The sequence below is a fragment of the Peromyscus californicus genome, unplaced genomic scaffold (assembly GCF_007827085.1).
Source record: "Peromyscus californicus insignis strain IS unplaced genomic scaffold, ASM782708v3 Scaffold_11__1_contigs__length_118956290, whole genome shotgun sequence".
Lineage (NCBI taxonomy): Eukaryota > Metazoa > Chordata > Mammalia > Rodentia > Cricetidae > Peromyscus > Peromyscus californicus.
Window position 1 is genome coordinate 91,695,640 of NW_026294402.1, and position 18,012 is coordinate 91,713,651.

The following is an 18,012-nucleotide window of genomic DNA, read 5'->3' on the forward strand; positions in this document are numbered from 1 at the left end:
AATGCCTCTTCTGACTCAGATCATGTTTCTAGTTGTCTCCAATGGCAATACTGCCAGGCTCAGCTCCCATAGAATAGGAGGCCTGGAAGGAAGCCTCATGGGGTCCACCACGGTCACATTCACCACGTTTCTCTCACTGTGTGGATATAGGACAGAGCCCCAGCGATGCCGATCCAGTCCAGTTTGCAGTCTCTCATCCCACCACGTGTGTGAACAATAAAAACCCTCTGAAGTCATCTTTACTGTGAAATTCTAAAATCATATTTATTCACCAATTCACAGAAGTGTCATCACGACCACCAACATGAATCAGTTTGTAGGCATTTACAAGCCAAGGCTGAAAATAAATATCTGTCTGTGTTGAATAGGCATTTAACAAATTACTCAGAAACTGCAGGAATCGAAATTGTTAGAAATTTAAAGTTTGGGATTCAGGCATGAGAAGATCACAGTCATGGGAAGAAACTCAACCGATTCCCCAAGAGGTTCTTTTCCTATGAAATCTTTATGTACATGTACACTCTTGGCCTCCTTCACTCTGCATCAGTTAGAATCTAGTAGGGCAATTAGGCAGGGAGAGGGTGCCAAGGAGAGGGGTGGAGGGTAAGGTTTTTCTCTGGTCTCCTGTGACTGACTGAGCAGCATTATTGACCGACAACATAATGCACTGTTCTGAAGTTAGATTCAATTTTCTATAAATTCATAAGACCTCTTAATAAGACATTTCAAGGTTTGCATTGGATCAGACTCATACACACACAGTAGCATAGTTACCAAATAAATACACTTGTAGACTAAGAAGATTCATTCTTGGAAGCAGCTCAAGAGGCTCAGAACACATATGCCAAGAACACGCTGGACAATCCCCAGGTGAAGCTGGCTTCAGGTAAAGACACTCCAGCTGCTCAGACCTAATGGCCACTGCCCAGTAAGGAGCAGGTAGAAGGGGGTTTCATATAATGAGGCTGCTTTTTCTCTCTGCAGGGTGGAGCCCAGAGAGGCTCCAGTAGAGCAAACAGCTTGTCTATCTTAGGCCTTTCCCACACACTGAGGTTGAGGAGCTGGGAACAAACAGGCTTCTCATACAAGGTTTTTAAATGGTGACATCATCTCCAGAGATGGGGAGGGAAGGGCCTGAGATTGGCTGAACCCAGAACCTTTATATTTAGTCCCAGCATCATGACTGAGGATGACAGACTCAACAGTATCTATCAAGTACTTAGGGAAAGGCAGAGACAACGGTAGGGTGGGCAGATTCTACCAGGTAACGTTGTGGGTGTTGTTCAGATAGGTTCAAAATGTGTGCAAGCCACTGTGTGCCACATTGCCACTGTTCACTGCTGGAGAACCAGACCCAGTGTCTGCAGCTGTCTGACTAATGCATGGACTATGGGAATTCACAAAGGCTTCTCTAAGCTAGGAGAAGTGTGTGTTCAACCTGCTTCTATATGGCTCAGTCAATATGAAGTTTAGTGATATACTGAGTCTTCACCAAGTAGGGACAAGCTAGGTACTTCACTTCCAAATGTTTACGACTCCTGCTGTGTTCCAGGTACCTCTTCCAGGGCTTTGAGAGCTAAAAACAAATAACAATAAGAATAACCTAAGGCTTCTGGAGAATTAAAATTTATTTGGAATGATGACCTCTCTGTTTTGTATTTTACTTCCATATTATAGATATGTATATATGTATGTACATATATATTATCAGCTTCCCTTCATCTACTTACATCTGGTATTTTGTACTTAAACTCTAATTCCCTAAACTAATGGCCTATCACCTCATTATGATTCTTTCTTACATACATCACAATGCCCATGCAATAACATAACAAGTCCCACTCTAGTAACTATAGGCTTCCTCGGGTACAGCCAGCTTCTGTATAAGCTTTCTTCTTTCTATTCTGTTTCTTCAATCCCCAGCCATGCCTGACCAGACCAGGGCACCAACAGCTCTTTCTTGGAAGCAGATCCTATGAAACCCTGGTAGGTAGATTAATCTATCATCTGCCTCAAGTGGCTCTGACTTGTAAAGCAATTGTAGTGACTGCCTCTGTGGTCACATGGCTCCACTTGTCCATGATTCCTTCGACATGTGAATCTAAGTGTAAATACAGAGCAGTACTCTTCCTTCTTGGTTGCTCCTCATGCTGTCCTCCTAATCAACTTCTAGTTCACTCTCCAACTCTACCACCTTCTCGTTCAACATCTCTTCCCTTCCTTTTCAAGTGATTCACCTGGGTGCCAAGTCTAAACTTTCCCCCAAACTCTTCTCTACTTCCACCCTCGGGAGTATGTCTGTGAGAGTGCCATAAATACTCCCACCAGGGCACCTTTATATCATGGAGAGTGGGTAGTAGTGAGAGCCACTCCCCAGCATTCCCCGATGGCCAGAAAGGATGCACTGTTGCCTCTGAAGATGGACACATGCATTTTCCTCAGCTATATGACTCATGGATCCAGGCGAATCCCTTAGTCCCCCAAGGAATCCTTCCAGAGGGCAGAGGCTACCTTCTTGTCCACCCCAGTCCCTTCCCCACAGGGTGCTGGAGTCTAGACCTAAAACCTGTGGCTTGATTCTCTGCCTTGCAAATACATATAATCTCTTAGCTTTTTTTTTTTTTCTGACAGCTCATTCTGCTGGGAAAAAGAACCCTCGATATTTATGTTTGTGCCCATGTCTGTTCCGAAATGCTCAGTATAAAGGGTCCAGGTAACAGAGGTGCATTTCCATTCCCAGATAAAAGAAAACAGACATTAAAGCCAACATGATTTTGTTCCTGTGATTAATACACTCCATCTGCATTCTGGAGTTTCTCACGTCTTCTGCCCTCTCCTCATTAGACTATCGGGATTTGAGTTTCATGGTGATGAATCTTTCCACAGTGTATCTGATAAAAGTGGCAAAGAGCTCGGTTTATTAACATATTAAGGCTCCATCTCCTCAGTCCTGTGACCCATGGGGTAAAACAAATGGGCTCATCAAGGCCTACCAAAGCTTGCTTTGGGGAGACATTTTCACTGGTCCTACCTGGGAAAGACTGCTTTGCAAAGAAGTCTCTTCCTGTCATCTGTCATCTGTCCTTCCCCCTTCCACTCTTCTCCCACTCTTGATTTTGCAAACAACAAATGACGGACTAAAACCTGGCTGGGGGAGTCTTTCTCCACCGGGGCATCTTAACTTCAAACCATACTCATTCTCTGAGGCCAGGTGATCTCTGGGATTCTATTCAATCTGACATTTGTTGAGCCCAGGCTGTGGGCCAGATGTAGTGCCGGGGACACATTGGTTACATCCTTAGTGCAGGACCAGGATCCTGGGACATATCAGTTACTCTTCTTGCCTTAGGGAGGTGGCAAGTGGAGGTGGGGAAAGATGGAGGGTCTAAACTGGTTCCATACAGTCATGTTTTCTAGGGTACTCTGGGAAGGTAGACTTGACTCTTGCGGGGTGGCTCTTCCTCAGGGTATACCATGTCAACGGTTCAGGAGTACCAGTTTGCAAATTCTGCTTGTTGACTCTGTCACATGTCCCTTTCCTGTGTGGGTGACATTCTACTACTCACTCAGTGTCCCTGCTATCCTGGCTGGATCTGATCTGCCCCAAGATCAAACTGTCTCCTTGTCCTGCGTGAACAAACGTGTCACCGAGGGTCCTGCCTTCAGGACCACTCTCCATTGCTTTCTGTTTCGTCCCTACGGAGGCTTTTGTGATAAATGGCTGGTGTGTAAGGAAAACACCGAAAATCGCCTTAAGTCTCGGCAAAGAAGGGTTGCCAGCAGGGGCTTCACTCAGAGAGGCCAGGCTGTAAAAGAAAATGTCCTCTATTTGGTTTTCTCATCCTTCTCAGGTAAGTAACAGGCATGTCCTACGTTTTCTTTTCTGTTCTCTTTTTTTTCCCCTTTTTCTTCTACCTAATGAAAAAGGCAGATTCTAAGTTCTTAGAGATATTTGTTCTCACCGTGGTCTCTCTGCTGATCTCAGGCTCACTTTGCAGTCCTTAGGGGCTCAGTGAAGTGTCTGTCAGGAGGGACATGTTCTGAGCAGGAAGGGTTGGGTTTATAGAGAATATTACTGGTTCTCCTAGCTTATGTGCTGGTCATTTCTCTTCTGTGCTCTGACCTCTGATCCTGACCTTGAGATCCCGATAGGAGGTTAGACTTAGGCCATAGGCACGGTGACTGAGAAAACACCAAGGAGTTCCAGCTGAAGGTTAATGGTGCTTATACCATAGTGATCTTACTCCATAAGTCAGGCCTCGGGTATCTGGTAGTTTGAGGAAATGGTTGGGAACTGGAGCCTACATAGACCACAGGAATGATATTCTCACTGTACATGAAACTGCAGACTTGACTTTTTTTTTTCTACTTTTAGTAACATGGGTTACTGTCCTTTCAAGAGAAGCAATCCATTCCCCCATCCAATTTAGTGTTTGAATTGTGACTGCATTCCCCAGTCTCGCTACAAATGAATAGAGCTGCAGTAACCTGGGAGTGTCCTTGAATGACCCTGCTCTCCAGGATGCATGCTGTGAGCAAAGCAGCCTCCTAGTGGCCCAGGCTCATGGCTGCAGGCTCACCGCTTCCACATAAAACATGGCTTTGAAGGAGGCTACTCAATGCACAAGAACTGGGCAGGTGGCCTCCCTGGGCCTGGGTGATTTCAATACAACCCTCCTAGGCAGTGTCTGTCACTACTGTAGAAGGGGCACATGGGCAGGAGTCATCTCACATCCCAGCAGAGGAGAGCAATTGGAATTGGGACCAGGTTCTTTGAAATGACTGCTTCAGGGCTGTGAACTGGGGCCTGCTCTGTTCCCCTCTGTCACTGCAGTAGGAGCTGGTTATCTTCTCTGGGTTGTTAGCAGCAGCACCTCCAAGTGCCAGCAGAGGCTGGGCTCATCCTCCACAGCAACGGTTCTCAAACCCTGACCTGCCTGAGCATCGGACTGCTCCCAAAGCACACCTTGCTGAGCCTCACAGTTCCCAGGTGCTGCTGCTGCTGCCGTTACACGCACCGTGCAAATCACACAGCCAGAGAACCGGAGCTGTGCAATATCATGAGCAAACCTCTGCAGAGCCCCAGAGCTCCATCCTTCACATGCGAACCCTCACATCAGGCTAGCCAGACCCTGGGTTTTGGCTGTCAGCTCCCCATCCCCTTAACCACCGTTCATGACCTGTCTGCTCTGCCTGGTTGCTACTCCTATTGAAGGACTTCCTCCGTCTTAGTTTTACCAAATCTCAGCCTGCAGTCACATTATTTCTGCATAGAGGGAAAGGTTTTCCTCTATAAGTGACCTGAACCATGATAACTAAGGAGTACTTAGGAGTACATTGCTCACTTCCCTAAAGACCTTCTGCTTGTTCATGGAGGCCCTTCAGCACTCCTAGGATCATTCCTACCATCTGACTTAAAGCAGGTGACTGCAAAGCAATTATATTCTACCCTAAACTTCAGCCCCTGACAACCTTAACTGCTAGTGGACAGCCTCTGGCATTACACGACCAGGGATCCTCACGGGCAAGGCTCTAGTTCATTCATTCATTCTCTCTTCCTGTTTCCTGGCTTAGTCTAGCACACCTGGGGGAGGACTTGCTGACTTTGTTGAACATAGCTGCAAACAGAGACTCCCATCTGCTAACTGAACACAGCAGCTATCTGTCCTTTGAGATGCTTGTGGAGGTGATTCCTGCCTCTTTTTGTTACCATGGGACAAAGTCAAGCTGGGCTCCTAATTCATAGCTCCTGGAAAACCAGCTCTCCTTCTCTAACTAGTGTCAGAAGGAAGCTAATGTAGAACAAATGTACAAAGTAAAACTAATAAAGACAGTCAAATGAGGGTGCTGGAGTTGACTTCAAAACTGGCCTTGCTCATTTCCTCTCCCTACAGCTGGACAACGGAAAGTGGTTACATGAAAATTAAACCGTGCCAAGGGCTTTGGCTTGTCAGCCTCCATAAATGTCTGGCACAGAGAGAGAAGCCTGTGCCATCACAACTGCCTGAGCACATTGCAGGAGGCTTCTGGGATCCCTCCAGGGGCTCCATGTTATATGAACATCATCTACTATTCACTGGCAAATTCTTTTAAAGAATTAGATTTATTCCCTCCCATTTTTTTTTTTTTTGCAAAGCCTATCTGTTTAATTTGAATGGGGGAGATGATTAACAAAAAGCACTCCTTTCTTTGTCGCTAATATTGAGTCATGGAGGCAAGAAGACTGTTAATTTTGAAGTGTGCTGGGTAGGGCTTTCTGCTGATTGTGTTGCTATTGATTGGAACAGCCACAAGTCTTTAGGATCATTTTTAGAGCGAAGACATGAACAGGGCTGAAATGAAAATCAGTCCCAGATAATGAACACTTCTGCTTGGAAATCATTATGGACTGAGCCCTGCTGGGAAGGTGCTGAGCCTGGGAGTTAGCTCTTGCCTCAGCAGAGGAGGGAGTCGGTGCTCAGTGATTAGCCAATTCCCTGGGCCCGAGGCATCCAACCCTCAGGAATATTTGTCTGATTTCATCAATTCAGAAATAACAAGTGGGATTTTTGTTGGTTCACTTATTTATTTATTTTTCATTTCCTCTAATTTCCAGTGAACTTCTAAGAGAGCTTTCAGAAAGACCCTAGAGTCTTCCAGCTGTTCAATTCAAGGCAATGATCACCAGGGAGCTGATGGATGGACACACTGGTATAGTTTGTTTCCTCCAAGGAAATGGAGGGGTGCTTTCTGTGTATTGTGGGTAAGAGTCTGCCTCACATGGATCTGCTTGGTGTCTTAGTTTTCTTGACATCTTGCAGTCTAAGCTTTGCGTGGAAAAGTGAGAAATAGAGTAAAAAGTTCATTACATGAATTGAATTCAATGAGTTCAAATTTCCTCTTTTTTGTCACTATCATATATCAGTTCTACTGGAAAGTAGATGGAGAAACTAACTGGGATGTCCCTTTGTTTGGGTGTTGTTGTGGCTGCTTTCATGCCATGAGGTGGTGGTGTTTAATATGAGTGACAGAGAACAAATGGCTTACCACCCTAAGTCTTTCTTTTCTAGATCTTTCCAGATAAAATTTGTTGATCTCTGATGCACGGGAAGGGGGCACTGATTTCTAGCAGTGGTTGCCTTCCTGGAGACTCAGGGTCCCTGGAAGACATACTCCCTTGCTAACTTCAGAGACTTTGGTCTCCACTGAGCATGGCGGGACAGTTGGCTAATTCAAGAAAGTTCTCACAGAAAGTGCTGCCACAGAAATCACAGGTTTGGTATTTGTGTGACTTGGGACCTTGGTTAGACTTACAGAAATTGTTTAAATCTGTTAGAATATTCTCAGCATTCCTCGAAAGACTTCTCCAATGGGTTTAATGGCTTTACTCCAGTGGGGCAACACATACTATGCTGGTCTCTTCCGACCTCACCCTCACTTTTCTCATCCTCTCTGAGTTACCTGAGAATGGCAGCCTACCTATTTTCAAGCTCTGAATAGCAGATTCAGGTTGTCCATTTGGCCAGCTAAGCAATGGACTGGTCTGTGGCCAAACCAGTCAGCTGCTTCTCCTGGGACCGAGTCTGCCTCTGCTTGACTGCTCAACTGTTCCTGAGAAGTCAAATGGCATCCAGATCATCTGGGAGTTTTGGTTTCAAAATACCATCATCCTACAGAGCCTGGGAAATGCCAGTGTGATTCCTATCTTGCACTCATGGTCAGAATATCTGGTGGGAGGCATATGGCATCACCTACCACTCACCTGGATACCTGCTCAAGTTTGTTATTTTATAACCACTCCTCCCCTTGATCTCACCCAAGGTAACAAAGTGAGTGTTGGGAACAGGATAAAAACCTGTGGTCCCAGTAGCATCATTTAGATGCCTCAACTTTGGAGCTTGTGCCCTGAAAGAGGAGGGAGAGGCTTTGGTTTCTTGTTATTACCATTTCCCTGCAAATTAGTCCAGCCGCCAAATCCCTCCTGCAATGACACATCTTTGCTGGCTTATCCAAATGCTTCCCAACTTCCATCTGCTAACACCGCCCCCCCCCCCCAAAAAAAAACCCATAAAGGTCTTCTAATAGTCCAAACAGTTCTCCTAACCATGAATGAGTAATGCAGCCACAAGAAGTAGCCCAGGGGCATAAGAACGGCTTTCTACCCAATCGGAACTGAAAAGTCAGAGCAGAGAAAAGTGCTCTCATAAACCCTAGACTTAAATATTTGCAATCAAAATCTCATTCAAAAAAGATTGGTTTTAAACATACAAAGTGTTCCCTTTACTGCCATAATTTTGGGAGAATTCAGTAGCTCCTAAATGCCTGATGAAGAATGTCTTTTTATTTAAATAATGGGATTGTGAAGCCCAACTGGCCCTGTAGATTTTCCCCTTATAAATGTGCGGAAATAGCTTGACAGAAAAGGGGACATTTGATTGGGGTAATTCATGGGAGATGTGTCTATTTCCTTTCCATGAATATAAAACCTCAAGTTTCTTCCAAGAGAGAAAAATTAGGGCACTGATGGTGCTGGTAAATGTGTCCCTCTTCTTCCTGTGTCTTCTGTCTCTGTTCTCCTGTGTAATTTCCATGCCTGTTTGTGTCCCTTCTATAACTCTCAAGTCCTCTGTGGGGAAAGGTCTGTCTCATTCAGCTTCATCCCATTCCCACTGCTTGCTGGTAGAGTGTTTAGCACATGGTGGGTGGTCAGAAACACATGCTAATATGAACATAAGTAGAAACATGGACCAGGAGCAGAGGGTAGTCTGTACCTCTGAATTGACTCTGAGCAGGACACTGACTCCGAGCCTCAGTTTACTTATCACAAAAATGGACCTAATAATAGGTTTCTCAAATATTTCGCAAGGTTATTTGGAGACTCAAAAATGGGAAGGTATGCACAAAACACTGCAGGAGAAAGAAAAACAGCATAAGGTAGATCTCCCCAGCCAGAAGCTTGCAAAGACCTGGCATGGATCCTCACTGCCTGGAGAGCTGAGAAGAGGACCAGAGGACATCAGTTGGAATCACTCCCTGAATGCTCTGTTTGGATGACATGGGGACTATTCAGTATTCAGTTGAACCTGAAAGCTGTGTGACAAGAGACCAACTGTGGACGGGGACCAAGCCAGTTCAGGATGGACTTGGGGCAGAGTGGGATGATGGGAATGGCCTATACAGACTGAGAACAAAGAGGAGCTCAAGGTATTTGAAAAAAACATGTCTTCAAAGCCTTGTGGACCTCTTACAACAGCCTTCATTCTTGCCTGCTATTCTCTAGACCACAAAAGATTGTCCACCAGTTACTATAGCAACAATTCTCCTCATGAAGTGCCCACGTTAGAATGGAGATGGAAAAGTCTTCCTTATTAAAATAAGAAGAAAGAACAAGAAATTAGGGTTTTGATATATTTGCCCTCTATTCAAAGCATCCCTCTTTTTATGAGAAGAAGAAAGAGGCAGCTGCTATTATTGCAAATATTCTTTGAATTCCTAGCAGTTAAATTTCCCAACTTTCATTGCAGACTGTGAGAGCCCATATTTGTTCTACTACATCTGAAAAATGGTGTTATTTCCTCAAGAGAAAACAGTAACATAGGAGATAAGGGACCACAGGCTAGGTGGTGACAGCCTTGTCAACCTTCAGGCTGCCCTTATCTGGGGGAGTGCAGCCATACCAACCCTGTCCTGTGTCCAAGCAGATTTCTATCACTTGCTGGGTCACCATATTAGTCCTTTCTTTGGCTCTTGGCAACAGCCAAGCCCAAGCTGTCACCTGAGCAGTGCCTATGTGGAATGCTTCCTGGGCCCTGTGGTTTTGTGTGGTGATAGCCCTGGACAGGGCAGCCTCATGGGTTTAGGCATTATCTAGGCAGGTCTGAATGCTGGTCAGCAAGCCCTTTGATGAGGATACACTCTACTTAGGGTCAAAGACCAACTAACTTTTGGTTTTGAACTTTTTATACCAGTTTATGTAGTCTCAGAAAGAAGTAAGAGGAAAGACTCTCTGAGCTAGGAACTGTGTGTGTGTGTGTGTGTGTGTGTGTGTGTGTGTGTGTGTGTGTGTGTGTGTGTGTGTGTGTGTGTATGTGTGTGTGTGTGTGGTGTTTGTGCATGTATACATACACTATGAACCTTTCCCTGGAAACTCGATTCTGCCTCAACAAAGGCTTTCTTTTCAATTCTTAAGCCCTAAGACCTTAGGTTTATGAGATTCCACTGCCCTCCCTGTATAAAGCAACCTGGAGACCAAGTACAGGGAGGCCCTGCTGGTGTAGGTGGAGAAAGGCTATTTAGTCAAGTACATACACAGTGAGTTACAACCCAAGGAGTTTGAAAACACTGAGCCTAGGGGGTGGTAAGTGACATAAAGGTGGACCTTCTCCCCTGCAGAAAAGAACAAGGTGTTCAGAACTCTGCAGACTGGGTGGGTGACAGGATTCTGGGTGAGCCCAGGGCAGAAGAAGTGAGGGCTACAGGACAGTATAACCACCCTGAAGTCCTCACTGATGGTGACACTAGGCTTCTGGAACTGCCCCATGGTTGGGACATAGGCAGTGCCTGAAACATAGAGGGCAGATTCCAGGAAGCTGATGGCTTCCCAGACCTGTCATAGAAATTAGAGGCAAGTGTGACAGGCTTGGGCATACATTGGGTTGGGATTTACAAAAGGGGCACGCGGGCTGGTCAGCAGAGCTGTGGGCACTAGTAGGGGAGGGTGGAATCATCCCACTCTAGCTGGGCTTGCCTCGTGCCACTCTGCCCATGTCTGCCTCTGCCCATGCCTTCCTCCTCTTCCTCTTCGCTCTCATCAGAGCCACTGCTGCTCGAGCTCATGCCTTCCTCTGCTTCCTCTTCCTCCTCTCCTTCGGTCTCATCTTCCCCATGCCCTGGTCCTTCATGTTTCTGGATGCCAAGGAGAGAATGAAATATGCATCAAACACTGAGCGGGGGCCACTCAGGAGCTCTGTGCAGTGGAGACTTAAGACTCCCGGGCTTCATTTCACTTAAGGCTAAACCCCTTACACTGCCTAGACAGGATCACTGGGAAAGACATCTGGTGAGAGGGACGTCGGAAAGCCAGATAAAGGTCCAAAATAGCAGCAAATCCCAGGACACACAGTCAAGGTAACATATTAGTGTCAATGATGGGATGGGCATTTAAACCAAGAGCATCATCTACTGAATCTTTCAGACCCTTTATATAGAACTTTCAGGTTCTTAACTGTCTGTTTCCCAGGGGCAGAATCATGCTTATTCTTGGACACCTTTCCATGTGGGAACATCATGTCAGTGGAAATGAAAAGTCGTCTAAGCCAAGGTACGGGTGTGCTGTAATTAAAAACCATTCTTTTGCAAAGGCCAAAGTTTATGCCCTTACTTTCCATGCCTGTCCCCTTATGCCATAATGTGCGAATTAAAACTGCACCCTAACTTTTCTAGTTCCACTTTCCCATCTCACAGTTTCGTAGTGATTCCAGCATCATCCTTTATCTGGGTTTATGTTTTGAGTTGGCAAATCAGATCATGAGTGATACATTGCCTTGTGTGGCTACATGGCCCTTTAGATCGTCTGCTATCCACTTCTGTCTCCTCCAAACCATCCCCTTTCTCCAAGGCTTCCCTTACTTTAGTCTTCCCTAATGATTCCTATTGCCTCGATTGGCCAGCCCCCAAGACACTACACACTGGAGCCTAGGCAGGAGCTGGCCTTACTAGGTCGGCCCCTTGAAGGCACACTACCATTTGCTCCTCAGATTTCTCTTGCTTCTTACACTTGAGGCTCAGCTCTTTGAGGATGGAAGTGCTGGAGTCCCATACCAGTGTACTTAGAGAAACAGAGCCAAAGTGAAACAGAGCTGGCTGTGAAACGGGAACAGGAGATGAGCTGCGAGTAAACTGGAACCAGGCAGCATTGATCATCTCTATTATTTCCCTATGACTTTTCCTGATCTTTCTCTGGGCTTGTGTCTTCCAGACTCAACACCTGTGGGCAAAAGGAACGATAGGCAGATGTATAGATCAGGCCCCTGGCGTGGTCATGGACGGCTTCTGGGGGCTATTGGCCAACTGAAATCAAGTGAACTTCCGAGTTGTACTGCCTTGAGTTTGAATGCTGGCTGCATGCATTTGAACATGGTACCACTCTTCTCTCAGTTCCCACCTTCGTAAATGAGGGTGATGCTTCCCACTTCACACAGTGCTTGTATATACAGAACATCTGGTACAGTGTCTAGCTAAAGGGGAGCTTATTAAATGGCAGGTGTTGTTGTTGTGCTTTTGTTTTAACTTATTCCAAGCCTTTAAGTGAACTCTGTAGGTCACCTAATTTGCACTGTTAGCTAATCAAGAGTTCAATATTGAATTCCTGAGTGTTAGTCAGCTCTAAACTACAGTGTGTGTGTAGGGGGGGTGAGAAATAGATAATGAGTGACTGCTTACTTTAAGAAAATTCTAGTTATGTTTGTGGGGTAAGAATGATTTGCACATTTTAAATTAGAGAACACAGTTCACAGGGAAATAGGGCTTGTTCATGTTGAGAGGACTAAAGAAGTGTAGGGATGGGAGAATTGTGGAAAATGGACTCATTAGACCAGGAAGAGTCTGGATCTGGCATCTAGGCAGAGGAAGAACCAAGCTGATTAGCAGAGGAAGCACCCCCGCCCCGCCCTGCGTCCTGCCAGAGCTCCCATCCCAGAGAAGATACCTCCATAGGGTTGACTGTGATAGTCAGTGCGGAGTCATCCCAATCCATCTCAGTCTCTTTGGAAGCCTCAGTCTCTTGGAGAAAATGCTGGTGGGCAATTCGGACTCGGTACACACCCATGGCCACAACAAACACTAGCATGCATACGGAGATAATGATGACCACTGTGGCAATGCTCGGGACCACTGAAATAAAACAGGAATCCAAGTAACATGATGATCAAAGATATAACTCATTCTTCTGAAGGACAAGACATCCATGTTCACAAAAAAATCTTCTCTCCAATTTCCCAGCTGTAGGGTTCTGGGTCCTCACCTCACTTAGTCTAGAATATACTTTTTATCAAATGTGTATCAGATGTTATACTCACTTTGCTATGGTAATTGTGAGAAATAAGGGAAATAGTCTCTGTGAGCTTCCACAGAGGCACACAGTAGGCATTTAATAAATGTAGATTCTCTTCTACTCATGGCTTTTCTCCTCAAATTATACAGAAGTTTCCACTGAGAGTTGGGCACTGTAAAACTTAGTAGGGACACAAGTGCTACCAGACGGTGGCACAATATGGCAAGTGCTCAAACAAAAGCATGGGCAGATGGATCTGAATATGGTAAGTGTGTGAGGGGTCCATGGAAGGCTTCCGAGCTGGCCCTGAAAATGACTAGTATAATGGCTCAGCCCTTTGCCCCAATCTCTGTCATTATGGATTGTATGAAACTCCTTGCTTGGTGGATTGACTCTCTGTTGAAGCAGGGGTGTTCAGAGAAAGCGTCCCTTCCTCAGCTCTGAGCACCTTCAGATGCTACAACAGACTGTCTGCTTGGTGGCTGCTCTTGAGTCCCAGTGTCTGAATTGCCATTGAGTAGCCTACCTGAACTGCGCTGGATACTGCTCCGGGACTCAGGGTGGTGGACAGACTGGAGGAAGGGTGGCTGTACAATGAGGTGGTTGACATGTTCCTTCTCAGAGACTTTGACTTCATGGAGGACACTGACCTGGGAAGAACAAGGAGAGGTGCAGGTAGGCGGTTGAGAGAGTTCTCTGAAGGAATGAGGGAACAGGTGGGAGGGTCAAGCCTTCCCTAACAATGGCAGGATACACTCACCTCCAAGTTGAACTCGTTACTAGTGTAACGCCCATTGAGTTCTGAACACTTAATGCGGAACCTCCGGGTCTCAAGGGAACTGGGGTGCCAGTTGCGGTAATGGAGGTGGTGCAGCACCTGCTCGTAGCGGCTCATGGATCCCACACCTGCACCAAGAGACCACACCTACCATCAGGAGGCAAAAGAGGAGGGGGAGCTGTGGGCACAGGAGACAGACGGATGCTGTTGGGGTTGTGAATCCAAGGGTGAAAGTTGGAGTGCTTCGGATGGAAAATGAGCAGAAGCAGGAGTTTCAAAGATTAAAGCAATCCAAAGAATTTCCATATAGGTTAGTGTATGACTGGAATGTTTGGCCTCAGTCTGCCAAACATGGCTGAGGCATTTTCTGGGATCAAAATGTGAAATCACTCTCTTAGTTCTACAGATTCCCAGGGAGCAAGGATATAGTACATTTTTTCCCAGAGGCTGGAGTCACTCTAGAAAGTAAAATTTAGAAACCTAAGAATTTCCACTTGACCCCTAGGACTGCACGATCACCCCACCCCCAGCTGCCACCATACTCAGCAGTCCCTTGACAAGGCTGTTCTGAGAGGACATCACTGAGCAGAGGGGCTGTGTGGGCCCTTACCATAGATGGAGTAGCCAGCTGTAGAATTAGTGGCATCCAGGTGTCGCTGGTGGAGCTCACCGTGGTTGAGCTCCAAGCACTCTTGTCTTGGATCCAAGTCCCCTCCAAGCACCAAAATGTCACAGAAATCCAAATTGTGCAGCATTTCTTCCAAGACCGCTGATTTGGGGGCTGTAGGAAGGAGGGTGCATGAGAAACACCAGCGGCAAGAGCTCTTGCTCACCGCGACACCTCCTCTGTTACTGTTCGCATGTCCAGGTGGGTCGGGAGAAGGGGGTACGCAACCCCATCAGCCACACCCACTGCTCAAACATCAGGCCATCTTCAAGAAGGTGGCGTGAATTAGTGGGGAGAAGGTGTGCGTCTCTGAGCAGCTACTCGGTTTCCTCACCTGGGGGGCATTATAAGCCATAGCCACAGCTTGCATCTGGGGGCAGCTAAGTGGCTCTTCATCAAACTCTTGTAGCTTTTTTCATGTGGACAGTGTGTTGGTGCATGCGCACGCGTGTGTTCTCACCAGGCTCTGAGGATCTCAAGGGAAGAAACTTTTTTAGAATCCAGCACAAGAACTGCTGTGAAGCAGTCACCACTACGCTTTGCTCAAATAGAGACGAATAGTTCATTAATCATCACTGGATTCAACAAGATATAAGTCAATTAATAATTGATAAATTAGAGTAAATTAATTAGTTCATATGCTCCCACAGGAGCACATTAGCAAGCTGGTCAGTCTAGTGGTCCTTGCCTGATTTTATAACTCCAGATTTCTCAAGGAAATATCTATGTATTGGAATGTTAGACAATTTGGCAGTCCTAACTGAAAACCCAATTTTACGTGAAAGCTCTTAGGGACTCAGGCCTACCAGTACCAGCACACATTAGCAGTGGCTTTGGATGGGGGGAGGGGGTTGAAATTGTGCTTCTGGAAGAGACAAATGTACGATGTGTGCCAGGCACAGTGCAAACATATTAGACGCTAGTATTATCCATGTCCCATCATTGTTGAAATCGATGATCAGAGAAGTAGGAGAGTTGCCCAAATCACACAGTGAGTAAAGGGAGGTATGAGATAGAACGTGTTGTTCTAACTCTATAACTTGGAAACTTGTAACCTCTAAAGCAAGTCTTCAGATATTATTGGTATATATAAAAATAAAAATATTTAAAAAGACATTCAAAGGACAAGATAATTATTTTAACTAAAAAATTTCAGTGGGACCTAAAAGTTTTGTTCTCATTAACTACATATTATTAATTTCTGTGTGCCTAATTTTTTTTACTATTAGCCAACCACAATGATTCCATGTGTTGCTAACAATATATAAAAGCACAGTAATCTACATTAACTCTGAGGTCAATCATTAATGGCAGTGGATATGTAATTTCAAATCTCTCCCGGGTGATTTCTAGCTTCCTTTCAGGTGGAGTTAGGTCACCTTCCTCATAATGTGAGTGGCAGAGTCACACTAGGCAGATGTGTGTCCTGGCTGCTGCCATCACACGGCTCTTTCCCTATGGCATGTCCTTCCATCCCCACTTTCCTGGGTCCATTGTGTTGAAGGGACTGCTGGGTTAGGAGTCCAGAGCAGAATTATCCATGGCTGAGCCCTCCAGGATCTACTGGTCTGGTTTAACAGACAGGCAAGTCACCACTAAGAGGCAAATCTACTGTGAGCCGGAGGGAAGCACCAGGAATTAGCAACCCAGCCTGCGAGTCAGGGTGGTGACGAGCAGAACATTTCAGAGTGTTGAATGAAGAGATATTTGCAAGCAATCAAAAGCAGGCAGCAGAACAGAAATGGGGACAAAGGAGTTAAGAACCGCAGAAGCATGGAAACATGTATGTGTTGGGGTATTGAGTATGTATATGTGTGCTCCTGCATAAATACGGATGGCTGTGAGGATATGTGTATATGTGTCAGTGGGGGGCAGAAGATGATCCTGGAACCTGTCACTGTGGCCTGGTAGCAAACGCAGTTAACCCACTCATTTAAGATTCTCGTAAAAATGTTATTTCAACAGTAAGTGTAGAAATTTAGAAGTACTAATAATAGCTCTCGGGCACTGGGCTGTGTGCTCTGCACGCACCTCTCATAAATAGAAGGTGAAATGTGGACCCAGTTAACTGCTTTCTCCCGCACTGCCCGTGTGCGGGCGCCAGCTGCAACAAAGCTCCATGCTCTTGGGCTGTGACCACTGAAGTCAGCAGGCCTTCCCTTTTCAGTCTGATTTTAGCCACAAATGAGGACAACAGAAGAGGGAAGGTCACATGACTTAATGCACCTTGGCATGTAACTCAGAAACCACCCTGGCTGGCCAGGTGTGAAATACCAACTATTTTTAGGCGTTCAGGAGGTCTGCCCCTTGAGAACCTAATCGCTGGGGACCAGTGTGGTTTAAGACAGTGGGTAATTGGTATTATTATAGCAGCGGCTCTTCAGGGACTCAGGCCTACCGGTATCAGCACATCATTAGCAGTGGTTTTGGATGGGGGAAGGGGGTTGAAATTGTGTTTCTGGAAGAGGCTTCGCAGGACTGCTCTCAAACAAGCCTTGCCCTGGAATGCCAAGTCCCTCTGAGTTGCAACAGAAGGCTTCCCTCCCTTCTTCTCTGCAGACTTGCCTCTCTGTGGGCTTTTTTCTTTCTGCCTGCCTCCAGCATATGCTCTTCCTTTCTGTGTAGTTGAGTGTTTCTCCCGGGCAGAAAATGGAAACTAATCCTTCCCTCAACAACAGCCCTAATAATGAAACTGGTGGGAATTACAACCTGGAAGTTCCCCGAGAGCTTAGTCATATTGCCAGTGAGCCCCAGCCTTCTGCTGTGTGTATGGTAATACGGAGCTGGATTCTATTCTTTGCATATCGTTAGCTTTTCTTCTAATGATTGGAATAATACATGCCCACTACAGGACATTTTTGCAGTCACAGAAAAGGGAAGGCAAGCAGAAACAAATCGTCTCTCTCCATGCTTCTCGGGGGACACTGCTGTTAACATCAAGTATTGTTTCTTCTGGGCATCGCTTTCTTACCTGGCTGAGAACATGCTACATGGACATTGCTAAGCCCGCGTGTCACTTCTTTTCACTTACCATATAGCACAAGTGTATTCCTTCTTGTTCCTGTCACTAACATGGGTGTGCTACACTTTGGTAAGCTGTCTGTCCCTCTCCTGCTGACATCTGAGTGTTTCTAGCTTTGTTTGAGTTTTCTTATTATACATCATCCGGCCATGGGTGAGCCATGTGGTTGTCCTGGTGTAACATTTTACTCAGCCATAAGGGGTTAAGTAAGGCCCACCCTCCCCATGGCCCCATACACACCTGTACCTGTGGTTCTCGTGTCCCCAGAGGCCTCAGTTTTGGCAAAGGTGCTCACAATCTTGATGTCAGGGAAGAGAGTCACTCCTCTGACACTTGCAAACTGGGCAGCAGGTCTCCAGAAGCGCTCTGTTCCCTGGAGGGTGATCTGGGGCTCGATGGCCTGCAGGACCATGATGTAGGCATCCACATCTGGGATGCTGATGCACACATCTTCCCCAAAGCACCTGGGAAGACATCTCCAGTCATGGCCCTGATCAGCTGATGATTTAAACCAT

The 18,012-nt window shown here is 46.1% G+C and overlaps 1 protein-coding gene across 1 annotated transcript in view; it reads right to left on the bottom strand.

The window, feature by feature from the left end:
• Positions 1 to 238: 238 nt before the first annotated feature.
• Positions 239 to 18,012, bottom strand: part of Clstn2 (calsyntenin 2) — a 607,199-nt gene continuing 589,425 nt past the window's right edge. Inside the window, exons 12-18 of the mRNA XM_052717670.1 lie at positions 17,738 to 17,961; positions 14,419 to 14,589; positions 13,791 to 13,936; positions 13,557 to 13,680; positions 12,686 to 12,870; positions 10,727 to 10,884; positions 239 to 1,576 (exon numbers count right to left, since the gene is read on the bottom strand). Of these exons, the coding sequence (XP_052573630.1) occupies positions 1,516 to 1,576; positions 10,727 to 10,884; positions 12,686 to 12,870; positions 13,557 to 13,680; positions 13,791 to 13,936; positions 14,419 to 14,589; positions 17,738 to 17,961 (1,069 nt within the window). The 3' untranslated portion in view covers positions 239 to 1,515. The remainder of the gene's footprint in view (positions 1,577 to 10,726; positions 10,885 to 12,685; positions 12,871 to 13,556; positions 13,681 to 13,790; positions 13,937 to 14,418; positions 14,590 to 17,737; positions 17,962 to 18,012) is intronic.